Genomic DNA, 16,680 nt, shown 5'->3' on the forward strand with positions numbered 1-16,680 from the left:
CATGCCAGGATATGCAGGGTTTTGCCAACTAACTCATCCCTAAATGTTTGCCCTGCCGGGGATTACTTTGCGCAGCATTTAGCACTTATCCAGGATCGCCACGTGGAGCCCCCCCCAGGATCCCAGGAAAAGGGGGGCCAACAGGGCACTCCAAGCACTTCACTGCTCAGACACTCTGTAGCGCCCCCTGGGGGGGAGGTTGAGAAGTGCGGGTCGGCCCGCCCAAGCGTTGCCACTGCCAGGGAGGGCCGCCCGCACCCACCTCCCAAAGGATAGGACCTACCTTATTTCATATTGCGTCCAAGTGCATTATTATGCCAGGCCAAATGTGCACAACTTGGGAGCACGACAGGGGGGGAGTGAAGCATAGGTCACCCCAAGCCTGGTAAAGCTCAAGGGTGACTCTACAGCTCAACACCCCAATGGGGAAACAGGCTGCAGACAGCCCATGTAAAGAGGGTCATCCACCACCTGCTTCCGGAAGAAAGGAACTGAAAACGTATTGCAAAAAAGGGTGCACATGCAAAACATAACATAACCACTAACAAATATGCAATCATATGAACAAAGATCTAGCTATAAACACGACAGACATCCATGTATTGACATAAACACAGTACTTTACCCCAATAGAAGATTTTTCAAGAAGAAAAAAAATCCAACAATACAATCCTATTTTCAAATCTCCTACAATCATCTCCATTCATCCCTACCTTTCACTACAAATCATCACTCACACACACACACACTCACACTAAAATTCACATACGCACATCAAATATTTTTGTGAAATCTAAACGCTTGTACCTAGAGAAATACAAAAATGTACATTACCCCAATAGAAGAATTTTCTGATTACAACTTGATTGCTTCCACTCTGCCACTAATTTTCCAAAAGGCGCACAACGGTATTGGGTCACAGGCCGTTTTCAAGTGTCTTCTGCTCAATGTGCTGGCCTTCTCTTCAATAGCAGGATCTGAAAAGAGAAGAAAAAAGAATTAATCCAGACCCCCCACCCCAACACATGCAAAACATAAGCACTAACAAATTTGCAATCATACGAACAAAGATCTAGATATGAACACAACAGGCATCTATGTGTTGACATAAACACAGTACTTTACCCCCATAGAAGAATATTCAAGAAGAAAAAATCCAACAGTACAACCCTATTTTGAAATCTCATACAACCATCTTCATTCATTCCTACCTTTCAGTACAAATCCTCACTCACACACACACTCACACTAAAATTCCCTTACGCACATCAGATATTTTTATGAAAACTAAACGCTTGTACATAGAGAAATACAAAAACACACATTACCCCAATAGAAGAATTTTCTGATTACAACTTGGTGGCTTCCACTCTGCCACTAATTTTCCAAAAGGTGCAGAACAGTATTGGTTCACAGGGCGTTTTCAACTCTCTTCAGCTCAATGTCCTGGCCTTCTTTTCAATGGCAGGATCTGAAAAGATAAGAAAAAAGAAACAATCCAGACCCCCCCCCCCCCCCCCCCCCAACACATGCAAAACATAACCACTAACAAGACACAGGCAACTATGTATTGACATAAGCACAGTATTTTACCCCAATAGAAGAACTTTCAAGAAGAAAAAAAATCCAACAATACATTTCTATTTTTATTTTTACTACAATTATCTCCATTCATTCCTACCTTTCACTACAAATCATCACTCACACATACACACTCCTACTAAAATTCCCTTACGCACATCAGATTATTTTTGTAAACAGTAAACGCTTGTACATAGAGACATACAAACACGTACATTACCCCAGTAGAAGAATTTTCTGATTACAACTTGGTTGCGTCTACACTGCCTCTAATTTTCCAAAAGGCGCACAACAGTATTGGGTCACAGGACATTTTCAATTGTCTTCTGCTCAATGTGCTGGCCTTCTCTTCAATAGCAGGATCTGAAAAGAGAAGAAAAAAGAAACAATCCAGACCCCCCCCCCCCCCACCCTAACACATGCAAAACATAACCACTAACAAATATGCAATCATACGAACAAAGATCTAGTTATGAACTCGACAGGGATCTATGTGTTGACATAAACACAGTACTTTACCCTAATAGAAGAATATTCAAGAAGAAAAAATTCGAACAGTACAATCCTATTTTTATATCTGCAACAATCATCTCCATTCATTCCTACCTGTCACTACAAATCATCACTCACACACACACACTCCCACTAAAATTACTTACGCACATCAGATGTTTTTCTGAAAAAGAAATGCTTGTACCTAGAGAAATACAAAAACGCACATTACCCCAATAGAAGAATTTTCTGATTACAACTTGGTTGCGTCCTCACTGCCTCTAATTTTCCAAAAGGCACACAAGGGTAATTGGGTTACTGGGTGTTTAAATTTTCTTCTGCTCAACCTGCTGGCCTTCTTTTCAATGGCAGGATCTGAAAAGAGAAGGGAAAAAACAACAACAATCCAGACCCCCCACCCCTAACACATGCAAAACATATTGCAAAAAGGGTGTGTGCATCAAACACCAAGTGAACCCATATATACCTGGCTTTGCAGATAAGGCCTAATTAGCTTATTCATGAGACACTGCTCAAGCAAATCTGCATTCGCTTTCACATGCCAGGATATGCAGGGTTTTGCCAAGTAACTCATCGCATAATTTTTGCCCTGCGGGGGATTCGTTTGCGCAGCATTTAGCACTTATCCAGGATCGCCACGTGGAGGCCCCCCAGGATCCCAGGAAAAGGGGGGGGGGCCAACAGGGCACTCCAAGCACTTCACTGCTCAGACACTCTGTAGCGCCCCCTGGGGGGGAGGTTGAGAAGTGCGGGTCGGCCCGCCCAAGCGTTGCCATCGCCAGAGAGGGCCGCCCGCACCCACCACCCAAAGGATAGGACCTACCTTATTTCGTATTGCGTCCAAGTGCATTATTATGCCAGGCCAAATGTGCACAACTTGGGAGCACGACAGGGGGGGAGTGAAGCATAGGTCACCCCAAGCCTGGTAAAGCTCAAGGGTGACTCTACAGCTCAACACCCCAATTTGGAAACAGGCTGCAGACAGCCCATGTAAAGAGGGTCATCCACCACCTGCTTCCGGAAGAAAGGAACTGAAAACGTATTGCAAAAAGGGGTGCACATGCAAAACATAACATAACCACTAACAAATATGCAATCATATGAACAAAGATCTAGCTATAAACACGACAGACATCTATGTGTTGACATAAACACAGTACTTTACCCCCATAGAAGAATATTCAAGAAGAAAAAATCCAACAGTACAATCCTATTTTGAAATCTCCTACAACCATCTTCATTCATTCCTACCTTTCACTACAAATCCTCACTCACACACACACTCCCACTAAAATTCCCTTACGCACATCAGATATTTTTATGAAAACTAAACGCTTGTACATAGAGAAATACAAAAACACACATTACCCCAATAGAAGAATTTTCTGATTACAACTTGGTGGCTTCCACTCTGCCACTAATTTTCCAAAAGGTGCAGAACAGTATTGGTTCACAGGGCATTTTCAACTCTCTTCAGCTCAATGTCCTGGCCTTCTTTTCAATGGCAGGATCTGAAAAGATAAGAAAAAATAAACAATCCAGACCCCCCCCCCCCCCCCCACCCCAACACATGCAAAACATAACCACTAACAAGACACAGGCAACTATGTATTGACATAAGCACAGTATTTTACCCCAATAGAAGAACTTTCAAGAAGAAAAAAAATCCAACAATACATTTCTATTTTTATTTTTACTACAATTATCTCCATTCATTCCTACCTTTCACTACAAATCATCACTCACACATACACACTCCTACTAAAATTCCCTTACGCACATCAGATTATTTTTGTAAACAGTAAACGCTTGTACATAGAGACATACAAACACGTATATTACCCCAGTAGAAGAATTTTCTGATTACAACTTGGTTGCGTCTACATTGCCTCTAATTTTCCAAAAGGCGCACAACAGTATTGGGTCACAGGACATTTTCAATTGTCTTCTGCTCAATGTGCTGGCCTTCTCTTCAATAGCAGGATCTGAAAAGAGAAGAAAAAAGAAACAATCCAGACCCCCCCCCCCCCCACATGCAAAACATAACCACTAACAAATATGCAATCATACGAACAAAGATCTAGTTATGAACTCGACAGGGATCTATGTGTTGACATAAACACAGTACTTTACCCTAATAGAAGAATATTCAAGAAGAAAAAATTTCAACAGTACAATCCTATTTTTATATCTGCAACAATCATCTCCATTCATTCCTACCTTTCACTACAAATCATCACTCACACACACACACTCCCACTAAAATTCACTTATGCACATCAGATGTTTTTCTGAAAAAGAAATGCTTGTACCTAGAGAAATACAAAAACACACATTACCCCAATAGAAGAATTTTCTGATTACAACTTGGTTGCGTCCTCACTGCCTCTAATTTTCCAAAAGGCGCACAACGGTATTGGGTTACTGGGTGTTTAAATTTTCTTCTGCTCAACCTGCTGGCCTTCTTTTCAATGGCAGGATCTGAAAAGAGAAGGGAAAAAACAACAACAATCCAGACCCCCCACCCCTAACACATGCAAAACATATTGCAAAAAGGGTGTGTGCATCAAACACCAAGTGAACCCATATATACCTGGCTTTGCAGATAAGGCCTAATTAGCTTATTCATGAGACACTGCTCAACAGGGGCGTCGCTAGCCCTGTTTTAGGGGGGCACGTGCCAATCTTTCCTGGGGTGCCACGGATCTCCCGGCCGCCGCTGCCCCCTCTGTCAGCGGCTCCCTCCAGCCGCCGCCGCGTCGTCTCAGACCTCAGGATCAGGCGGCGAGCCGGCGACCAATCGTGCGGGCGCTAGGACCCAGCGCCCGCACTGATATGACATCACTTCCGCATATCGAGCGGGTGCGTCCAGCGCCCGCTCGTACATCTGGTCGGGTCGCCGCTGATCCTGAGGTCTGCTGAGAGGTAGGGGGGGGGAGCGGCGGCGGCTAGAGAGGGGGCCTCCCTGTCACTCACTCACTCCCTAAAGGGGCTCCCTGTCACTCACTCACTCCCTAAAGGGGCTCCCTGTCACTCACTCACTCCCTAAAGGGGCTCCCTGTCACTCACTCACTCCCTAAAGGGGCTCCCTGGCACTCACTCACTCACTAAAGGGGCTCCCTGGCACTCACTCACTCCCTAAAGGGGCTCCCTGGCACTCACTCACTCCCTAAAGGGGCTCCCTGTCACTCACTCACTCCCTAAAGGGGCTCCCTGTCACTCACTCACTCCCTAAAGGGGCTACCTGTCACTCACTCACTCCCTAAAGGGGCTACCTGTCACTCACTCACTCCCTAAAGGGGCTACCTGTCACTCACTCACTCCCTAAAGGGGCTCCCTGTCACTCACTCACTCCCTAAAGGGGCTCCCTGTCACTCACTCACTCCCTAAAGGGGCTCCCTGGCACGCACTCACTCCCTAAAGGGGCTCCCTGTCACTCACTCACTCCCTAAAGGGGCTCCCTGTCACTCACTCACTCACTCCCTAAAGGGGCTCCCTGTCACTCACTCACTCCCTAAAGGGGCTCCCTGTCACTCACTCACTCCCTAAAGGGGCTCCCTGGCACGCACTCACTCCCTAAAGGGGCTCCCTGGCACTCACTCACTCCCTAAAGTGGCTCCCTGGCACTCACTCACTCCCTAAAGGGGCTCCCTGTCACTCACTCACTCCCTAAAGGGGCTCCCTGTCACTCACTCACTCCCTAAAGGGGCTCCCTGTCACTCACTCACTCCCTAAAGGGGCTCCCTGGCACTCACTCACTCCCTAAAGGGGCTCCCCTGGCACTCACTCACTCCCTAAAGGGGCTCCCCTGGCACTCACTCACTCCCTAAAGGGGCTCCCCTGGCACTCACTCACTCCCTAAAGGGGCTCCCCTGGCACTCACTCACTCCCTAAAGGGGCTCCCCTGGCACGCACCCACTCCCTAAAGGGGCTCCCTGGCACGCACCCACTCCCTAAAGGGGCTCCCTGGCACGCACCCACTCCCTAAATGGGGCTCCCTGGCACGCACCCACTCCCTAAAGGGGCTCCCTGTCACTCACTCACTCCCTAAAGGGGCTCCCTGGCACTCACTCACTCCCTAAAGGGGCTCCCCTGGCACTCACTCACTCCCTAAAGGGGCTCCCCTGGCACTCACTCACTCCCTAAAGGGGCTCCCCTGGCACTCACTCACTCCCTAAAGGGGCTCCCCTGGCACGCACCCACTCCCTAAAGGGGCTCCCTGGCACGCACCCACTCCCTAAAGGGGCTCCCTGGCACGCACTCACTAAAGGGGCTCCCTTGCACGCACTCACTCACTAAAGGGGCTCCCTGGCACGCACTCACTCACTAAAGGGGTTCCCTGGCACGCACTCACTCACTAAAGGGGCTCCCTGGCACTCACTCACTCCCTAAAGGGCCTCCCTGTCACTCACTCACTCCCTAAAGGGCCTCCCTGTCACTCACTCACTGCCTAAAGGGGCTCCCTGTCACTCACTCACTGCCTAAAGGGGCTCCCTGTCACTCACTCACTGCCTAAAGGGGCTCCCTGTCACTCACTCACTGCCTAAAGGGGCTCCCTGTCACTCACTCACTGCCTAAAGGGGCTTCCTGTCACTCACTCACTGCCTAAAGGGGCTTCCTGTCACTCACTCACTGCCTAAAGGGGCTCCCTGGCACTCACTCACTGCCTAAAGGGGCTTCCTGGCACTCACTCACTGCCTAAAGGGGCTTCCTGGCACTCACTCACTGCCTAAAGGGGCTTCCTGGCACTCACTCACTGCCTAAAGGGGCTCCCTGGCACTCACTCACCACCTAAAGGTGCTCCCTGTCACTCACTATCGGGGTCCCTGTCACTCACTACCTAACTGGAGGCGCCTGTCACTCACTAGCTAACCTGGGGGTCCCTGTCACTCACTACCTAACTTGGGGGGGCTACCATATTAAGGGGGCATTCTGCCTATTTATGTGAAATGCTGTCTATTTATGTGCCTCATGACTGCTGAATGTGTCTTGTTGGGAGCCTTATGATTTGTTGGGGGCCTCATGATTGCTGAATTTGTCTTGTTGGGGGCCTCATGATTTGTTGGGGGCCTCATGATTGCTGAATTTGTCTTGTTGGGGGCCTCATGATTGCTGAATTTGTCTTGTTGGGGGCCTCATGATTTGTTGGAGGCCTCATGATTGCTGAATTTGTCTTGTTGGGGGCCTCCTGATTTGTTGGGGGCCTCATGATTGCTGAATATGTCTTGTTGGGGGTCACATGATTGCTAACTGCGAGACTATGGGAAAAGCTGAATCCTTATCATATGAGACAATAGCATTAAACCTACTTTTTTAGCGTTTTAAAACAGAAAATAAAACTGGGAGGTTCTAAAAAATTGAATACATTTTTCAGGAGTAGGATGGATGAAATTGTTTATCTTCACAGTTTATTTTCAACTTGGATTTTCCATAATGTTCATGTATGAGTTAAAACGTTTGTACAGTATTTAGTTTAAATTGCTGTTGCCACTTTGCGATAGATACCGGTAAGTGACTTTTGGGTTGCAGTTTGGGCACTCGGCCTCCAAAAGGTTCGCCACCACTGTCCTAATCTGATGTCCCACCATTGCTAGGTTCATGTAAATTTGTCTCCACCCGTTACCACACCTATATTCTGGTCCATGGCCCACCCATTTTTTGGTGCGGCGCGATAAGCACGCCACACAACGTGATCGTCATATTTTTGGCACGCTAGCTGCAGTGTGCTGAATTCTGCTGCCTACAGTATGTACAGTATACGCTGTTCTCTAGTGCTTGCACTGTGTGCTGATTTACCTCCAGTGTGTACAGTGTAAGGTGTTACTCTGTGCCTTTATTGATTGTAAACCAGCTGTATTGTATGCTGATCCCTGCTACTTTCAGTATGTACAGTATTAGCTGTAAAGCCTGGTACACACATACAATTTTGATTAGCCAATTTTAGCTCTGTTCATAAAATTCATTGTCTGTTGGCCCACTTACTGCACGGGGGTGGGAAATTGGGGGTCAGTGATTGACCAATCAAAATTGTATGTGCGTATACATCTTTGATCTATGCCTATACTGATTGTAAATGATCGAAATAAAGGACAGGGGGCTCCGTCCAATATTTCGATGGGCAGGCCCGTTATCCGTAGCTTACACCGCTGCTAAGTTCATGTACATTTGGCCCCACCCATGGCCACGCCCACTCACCGCATGGCCACGCCCATTTTTTGCCGCACCCACCACCCAAAGGATAGGACCTACCTTATTTCGTATTGTGTCCAAGTGCATTATTATGCCAGGCCAAATGTGCACAACTTGGGAGCACGACAGGGGGGGAGTGAAGCATAGGTCACCCCAAGCCTGGTAAAGCTCAAGGGTGACTCTACAGCTCAACACCCCAATTTGGAAACAGGCTGCAGACAGCCCATGTAAAGAGGGTCATCCACCACCTGCTTCCGGAAGAAAGGAACTGAAAACGTATTGCAAAAAAGGGTGCACATGCAAAACATAACATAACCACTAACAAATATGCAATCATATCAACAAAGATCTAGCTATAAACACGACAGACATCCATGTATTGACATAAACACAGTACTTTACCCCAATAGAAGATTTTTCAAGAAGAAAAAAAATCCAACAATACAATCCTATTTTCAAATCTCCTACAATCATCTCCATTCATCCCTACCTTTCACTACAAATCATCACTCAAACACACACACACACTCACACTAAAATTCACATACGCACATCAAATATTTTTGTGAAATCTAAACGCTTGTACCTAGAGAAATACAAAAATGTACATTACCCCAATAGAAGAATTTTCTGATTACAACTTGATTGCTTCCACTCTGCCACTAATTTTCCAAAAGGCGCACAACTGTATTGGGTCACAGGCCGTTTTCAAGTGTCTTCTGCTCAATGTGCTGGCCTTCTCTTCAATAGCAGGATCTGAAAAGAGAAGAAAAAAGAAACAATCCAGATCTCCCACCCCAACACATGCAAAACATAACCACTAACAAATTTGCAATAATACGAACAAAGATCTAGATATGAACACAACAGGCATCTATGTGTTGACATAAACACAGTACTTTACCCCCATAGAAGAATATTCAAGAAGAAAAAAAATCCTACAATCACACTATGATCCTATTTTTATTTCTATTACAATCATCTCCATTCATTTCTACCTTTCACTTTAAACCATTACTCACACACACACACTCCAGGCCCAGTTGTATTCCCAACTCAGGCAGATCTGCCTTCACAGCTATCCACCAAATCCCCAAATTACATTGGATGAAAAAGAGCAATTGGGGCGGGACTTCAGGTCAGCTTTCAAGACGACAAAAACACTGAGAATCAGTAACAGGACATAACAGGCCTTCATCTCACCCGAGCAGAATACGATCCATTACAAGGAGAAGTATGGATCAAGTACAGCGAGGAGAGAGAGCTAACATCTTCCAACATGGCCGACTTCCTGGCTGTGACATCATGTTTTTGCCCGGCCCGACCTGTGTGAAGCCTCGCCCCCAACTGCGTGAAGCCCCACCCCCAAATCACCATGAAGCCCCACCCCCAAATCACACGCGAAGCCCCGCCCCCACGGACATATAAACAAATAGAGCACATGTCTACAAATATGGCTGGCAGGCTGACTGCCTGGCTCGGGTGCAGCAGTGATGAAAGATACGATCCATTACAAGGAGAGGCATGGATCAAACAAAGTGAGCTGCTGAGGGGCTAGAGCTGACATCTTGCAAGATGGGCGACTTCCTCACTGCGGTGCAGCTGTGACATCATGAGTTGGCCACGCCCCCAAGGCCTGCATGAAGCCTGCCCTCAAACTGTCACTCAAAGCCCCACCCCCAAACAACCACAAAGCTCCGCCCCACGGGCATATAAAGCAAAATGGTGAAAATCTGCCAAAATGGATGACTGCCTGGCTGGGGTTCAGCTGTGACATCATGCTTTGGCTCCGCCATCATACTGTCACTCAAAGCTGTGCCCCCTAACCACCATTAAGCTCCGCCCCCACGGGCATATGACGCAAACTTGAGAACATCTGCCAATATGGCTGACTGCCTGCCTGGGGTGCAGCTGTGACATCAGATACCAATGGAGACAAGTCAGGGATGGTTCACACTTGGCGCTTTTTCAGCGCTTTTGTGGTCGCCGACAATCACCTAAGTGCTGCTACTAATGTGTCTTGCCTGTGAATCGAGATCGGAGGGCAAGCGGCGGTGAATTCGCCGAATGTGAACCGGCCTTAACAACATTTCAGTTATGCTCAAGCCTACATCTATGCTGAGGGTTTTGTTTTCCCCTTTACTTTTAACCAGGATAGGATCGCAATACACCTGCGTGTGCCACAGGGAAGGGGGAGGAGACACACAACACGTACATGTGACCACACATGCGCAATTACGCGGCCACTTTCAACCTCCTATGGACAGTCAAGAAGGGGTTAATTTCGTTGTAAAATATTTGTTTTTCGTTTTTTCACATATACCTTATTTTACATGCATTGATGAGTATAAAGGGGCCTGTTAACGGTACAAATTTTTCATCAGACGCAATCTTTTGATGTATTTTGTAGTAATTGAAAGTAATAGGAAGGTAATCATCTATTGTTCCCATAAACAGGTTAATTAGGGCATTTTCTCTCTCTCTGAACCATTACATTTTCTGATCCAATCGACCATAGAATCGATTTTCACCACATACTTTTTTTATATATACAATTCAATTGTAATAATTGCATTGAAAGATTGCATCTGTTGAAAAAATTGTACTGTTAATGGGCACCTTTAAGCATGGGATGGTCTCAAAGCAAATGGGGAAAGCAGACAAAGGGCCTTTTACCACTACGTAACACAATCACAAGCGTAATCATGCTGCGTAATGATCGCGGTACCTTGCCGTGATTTCCTTGCGATCCGTCGGATATTTGAGCACAATAACAGTGAAAATCACGCAGGCTGGTGATTGTTATTTGGGAGAAAGAGAATAGCGCTAGTGGAAAACCAGCACTGCCATTTACATGTTACTTGCGGTGCTGCTACAATCAGCTAAAGAGCAATTGGGGGCGGGGCTTCAGGTCAGTTTTCAAAACAACAAAAACACAGCAAATCAGTAACAGGACATAACAGGCCTTCATCTCACCCGAGCAGAATAAGATCTATTACAAGAAGAGAGGCATGGATCAAGCACAGCGTGCTGGAGAGGAGAGAGAGCTAACATCAGCTAACATCTTCCAAAATGGCTGACTGCCTGGCTGGGGTGCAACTGTGACATCATGCTTTGGCCCCGCTTCCAACCACGTGAAGCTCCGCCCCCAAATCGCGCGCCAAGCCCCGCCCCCACGGGCATATAAACAAAGAGAGCATGTCTGCCAATATGGCTGGAAGGCTGACTGCCTGGCTGGGGTGCAGCAGTGATGAAAAATAAGATCCATTACAAGGAGAGGCATGGATCAAACACAGTGAGCTGCAGAGGGGCTAGAGCTGACATCTTGCAAGATGGGCGACTTCCTGACTGGGGTGCAGCTGTGACATCATGAGATGGCCACGCCCCCAAGGCCTGCATGAAGCCTGCCCTCAAACTGTCACTCAAAGCCCCACCACCAAACAACCACAAAGCTCCGCCCCCACGGGCATATAAAGCAAAATGGTGAACATCTGCCAAAATGAATGACTGCCTGGCTGGGGTTCAGCTGTGACATCATGCTTTGGCTCCGCCATCATACTGTCACTCAAAGCTGTGCCCCCTAACCACCATTAAGCTCCGCCCCCACGGGCATATGACGCAAACTTGAGAACATCTGCCAATATGGCTGACTGCCTGTCTGGGGTGCAGCTGTGACATCAGATACCAATGGAGACAAGTCAGGGCTGGTTCACACTTGGCGCTTTTTCAGCGCTTTCCTGATCGCCGGCGATCAGCTAAGTGCTTCTGCTAATGTGTCCCTATGTAAACATTCACACTGAAGCGTTTGCGATTTCGATCAATCGCAAATGGAGTGATTGCGCTGTGATTCTCGTTCTATTGATCGGAAATCACAAGCGCAAATCACAGTGAATCGCTAGGTTTTGCCCGTGAATCGAGATCGCGGGACAAGCGGAGGTGAATCGACGAATGTGAACCGGCCTTAACAACATATGCTCAAGCCTACATCTATGCTGAGGGTTTTTTTTTTACCCTTTACTTTTAACCACTTTCTGCCAAACTGACATTTTAAAACACTTTCTTTTTTTTTACTTTTTTTTTTGCACTTTTCAGAGCAAAACTGTCATTTTAAAATGATCTGTTTTGCAGGAGATAGGATCGCAATACACCCGTGGGTGCCACAGGGAAGGGGGAGGGGACACACAACACGTATACGTGAACACTAGAGATGGCCCGAACCATTCACCGGGCGAATCTCTCTGGGCCCTGTACTACTTCCGGGTCGCTATGACCCGGAAAAGTACGCCTGCGCTGGCCCGACAGTGCGCGTCCTAGATCACGCTCCTGTTGCCGGGCACTTTCTGCGCATGAGCGTGACGTCGCGCACATGCGCAGAAAGTGCCCGGCAACAGGAGCGAGATCTAGGACGCGCACTGCCGGGCCAGTGCAGGCGTACTACTCCGGGTCATAGCGACCCGGAAGTAGTACAGGGCCCAGAGATGGTGAGATGTTCACCGCCGAACGGTTCGTTAACCGTTCGGGCCATCTTTAGTGAACACGCATGCGCAATAATGCGGCCACTTTCCACCTCCTATGGACAGTCAAGAAGGGGTTAACTTAGTTGTAAAATATTTGTTTTTCAACTTATACTTTAATATTTTACATGCATTGATGAGTTTAAAGGGGCCTGTTAACGGTACATTTTTTTCATCAGATGCAATCTTTTGATGCATTTTGTTGCAATCGAAAGTACTAGGAAGGTAATCATTTATTGTTCCTATAAACAGGTTAATTAGGGCATTTTCTCTCTCGGAACCATTACATTTTCTGATCCAATTGACCATAGAATCGATTCTCACCACATACTTTTTTTTAATATACAATTCAATTGTAAAAATTGCATGAAAAGATTGCATCTGTTGAAAAAATTGTACTGTTAGTGGGCACCTTTAAGCATGGGATGGTCTCATAGCAAATGGGGAAAGCAGACAAAGGGCCCTTTACCACTACTTAACACAATCACAAGCGCAATCATGCTGTGCAAGGATCGCGGTACATTGCGGTCACTTCCTTGGGATCCCTTGAATATTCGAGCACAATAACAGTGAAAATCACGCAGGCTGGTGATTGTTATTTGGGAGAAAGAGAATAGCGCTAGTGGAAAACCAGCACTGCCATTTACATGTTACTTGCGGTGCTGCTACAATCAGCTAAAGAGCAATTGGGGGCGGGGCTTCAGGTCAGTTTTCAAAACAACAAAAACACAGCAAATCAGTAACAGGACATAACAGGCCTTCATCTCACCTGAGCAGAATAAGATCTATTACAAGAAGAGAGGCATGGATCAAGCACAGCGCTGCAGAGGAGAGAGAGATAACATCAGCTAACATCTTCCAAGACAGCCGACATCCTGGCTGGGGGTGCAACTCTGACGTCATGCTTTGGCCCCGCCTCCAACCACGTGAAGCCCCGCCCCCAAATCGCGCGCCAAGCCCCGCCCCCACGGGCATATAAACAAAGAGAGCACATGTCTGCCAATATGGCTGGAAGGCTGACTGCCTGGCTGGGGTGCAGCAGTGATGAAAGATAAGATCCATTACAAGGAGAGGCATGGATCAAACACAGTGAGCTGCAGAGAGGCTAGAGCTGACATCTTGCAAGATGGGCGACTTCCTGACTGGGGTGCAGCTGTGACATCATGAGTTGGCCACGCCCCCAAGGCCTGCATGAAGCCTGTCCTCAAACTGTCACTCAAAGCCCCACCACCAAACAACCACAAAGCTCCGCCCCACGAGCATATAAAGCAAAATCGTGAACATCTGCCAAAATGAATGACTGCCTGGCTGGGGTTCAGCTGTGACATCATGCTTTGGCTTCGCCACCATACTGTCACTCAAAGCTGTGCCCCCTAACCACCATTAAGCTCCGCCCCCACGGGCATATGACGCAAACTTGAGAACATCTGCCAATATGGCTGACTGCCTGCCTGGGGTGCAGCTGTGACATCAGATACCAATGGAGACAAGTCAGGGCTGGTTCACACTTGGCGCTTTTTCAGCGCTTTTCTGATCGCCGGCGATCAGTTAAGTGCTGCTACTAATGTTTCCCTATGTAAACATTCACACTGAAGCGTTTGCGATATCGATCAATCGCAAATGGAGTGATTGCGCTGTGATTCTCGTTCTATTGTTCGGAAATCACAAGCGCAAATTGCGCAGAATCACTATATTTTGCCCGTGAATCGAGATCGCGGGACAAGCGGAGGTGAATTGCCAAATGTGAACCGGCCTTAAAGAGAGTCTGAAGCGAGCATAGATCTCGCTTCAGACCTCATACATAGCAGGGGCACTTGTGCCCCTGCTAAAACGCCGCTATCCCGCGGCTTAACGAGGGTCCCTGTCCCTCCAAATCCCCTCCGTGCGGCAGGGTAGCGCTTCCGCATTGGGGCAGGGCTAACCGCCGCAGCCGTGCCTCATGCGCGTCTATCAGACGCGTATCTCCGCCTCTCCCCCGCCCCTCTCAGTCTTCCTTCACTGAGAGGGGCGGGGGAGAGGCGGCGATGCGCGTCTGATAAACGCGCTGTGAGGCAGGGCTGCGGCCGTTAGCCCTGCCTCCAGCAGCAGCAAAATCTACGACCAAGTTGGTCGTAGATTTTGCAGGGGGTGGGTTGGGGGGGTCAGGGACCCTCGTTTAGCCGCGGAATAACGGCGTTTTAGCAGGGGCACACATGCGCCTGCTATATATGAGACAAGAAGCGAGATTTAGTCTCGCTTCAGTGTCTCTTTAAGAACATTTCAGTTATGCTCAAGCCTACATCTATGCTGAGGTTTTTTTTTCCCCTTTACTTAACCACTTTCTGCAAAACTGACATTTTAAAACCTTTTTTTTTTCTTTTTTTGCACTTTTCAGAGCAAAACTGTCATTTTAAAATGATCTGTTTTTCAGGATATAGGATCACAATACACCTGCAGGTGCCACAGGGAAGGGGAGGGGACACACAACACGTATATGTGAACACTAGAGATGGCACGAACCGTTCACTGGGCGAATCTCTCTGGGCCCTGTACTACTTCCGGGTCGCTATGACCCGGAGTAGTACGCCTGCGCTTGCCCGGAGGTGCGCATCCTAGATCGCGCTCCTGTTGCCAGGCACTCTCTGCGCATGAGCGTGACCTCACTCATGACGTCACGCACATACGCAGAAAGTCCCCGGCAACAGGAGCGAGATCTAGGACGCGCACTGCAGGGCCAGCGCAGGCGTACTACTCCGGGTCATAGCGACCCGGAAGTAGTACAGGGCCCAGAGATGGTGAGATGTTCGCCGGCGAACGGTTCGGGAACGGTTCGGGCCATCTTTTGTGAACACGCATGCGCAATTATGCGGCCATTTTCCACCTCCTATGGACAGTCAAGAAGGGGTTAACTTAGTTGTAAAATATTTGTTTTTCAACTTATACTTGAATATTTTACATGCATTGATGAGTTTAAAGGGGCCTGTTAACGGTACATTTTTTTCATCTGACGCAATCTTTTGATGCATTTTGTTGCAATCGAAAGTAATAGGAAGGTAATCATTTATTGTTCCTATAAACAGGTTAATTAGGGCATTTTCTCTCTCGGAACCATTACATTTTCTGATCCAATCGACCATAGAATCGATTTTCACCACATACTTTTTTTTAATATACAATTCAATTGTAAAAATTGCATGAAAAGATCGCATCTGTTGAAAAAATTGTACTGTTAATGGGCACCCCAGAAGCCCTCCCATAGAACTGGCTCCTAACCGCATCTATTTACATCAAGACATTCTATAGCGGCCACACGGGGGAGCTCCACACACAAGTGCAATGGACATTTTACAGTACCGGCCACAAGAGGGAGCTCCGCACTCAATGTTGCCGGCTTACATACGGGCTCCTGGATCCTGGCTGCTCAGTGTGATGCCTCCAGAGAGCGGACTTTCTTCCTCCTCACTCAGCTGTGCAGAGCGGAGACTCCTCCACCTCCTCCGGCTGGCAATCGCTCGAGCGTGCTGTGCACGCGGAGGTCTTTGTTCGGTCCCGCTGCTGCTGTAGATGCCTCGCGCTGGTGACGTAGAGTTGTGCATCGCGCTCTCCTGGCTATATGTAATGTATACAATAACATTGCGTACTACAGTATACTGTAATCGATGCTATATACTAGGCATAGCGCCATACAGTATATTGCCTGTCTGTGTAAATGGGAAGCAAAGCTTTTTATTTGTTTCTGCAATTAGGTGTACAATACTTTTATGCTGTTACTGGGGACTTCTTATTCTGCTGGTCTATCCTTACACTGATAACACAGTCCACTTCAGCTTATAGGAGGGCTATCTAACTCTGAGCTCACCTCCATCTCTACTGGGCTTTTATTTACCCCAGGGCCGGATTTACC

The 16,680-nt window shown here is 47.5% G+C and overlaps 1 protein-coding gene across 1 annotated transcript in view; it reads right to left on the reverse strand.

Annotated features, from left to right (window-relative positions):
• LOC137562384 (tubby-related protein 3-like) overlaps positions 1-16,372 on the reverse strand; it is a 112,852-nt gene extending 96,480 nt beyond the window's left edge. The window contains exons 1-2 of the mRNA XM_068273721.1: positions 16,173-16,372; positions 13,567-13,618 (exon numbers count right to left, since the gene is read on the reverse strand). Of these exons, the coding sequence (XP_068129822.1) occupies positions 13,567-13,618; positions 16,173-16,372 (252 nt within the window). The remainder of the gene's footprint in view (positions 1-13,566; positions 13,619-16,172) is intronic.
• Positions 16,373-16,680: the final 308 nt, after the last annotated feature.

Source organism: Hyperolius riggenbachi, chromosome 3 (genome assembly GCF_040937935.1).
Source record: "Hyperolius riggenbachi isolate aHypRig1 chromosome 3, aHypRig1.pri, whole genome shotgun sequence".
Taxonomy (NCBI): domain Eukaryota; kingdom Metazoa; phylum Chordata; class Amphibia; order Anura; family Hyperoliidae; genus Hyperolius; species Hyperolius riggenbachi.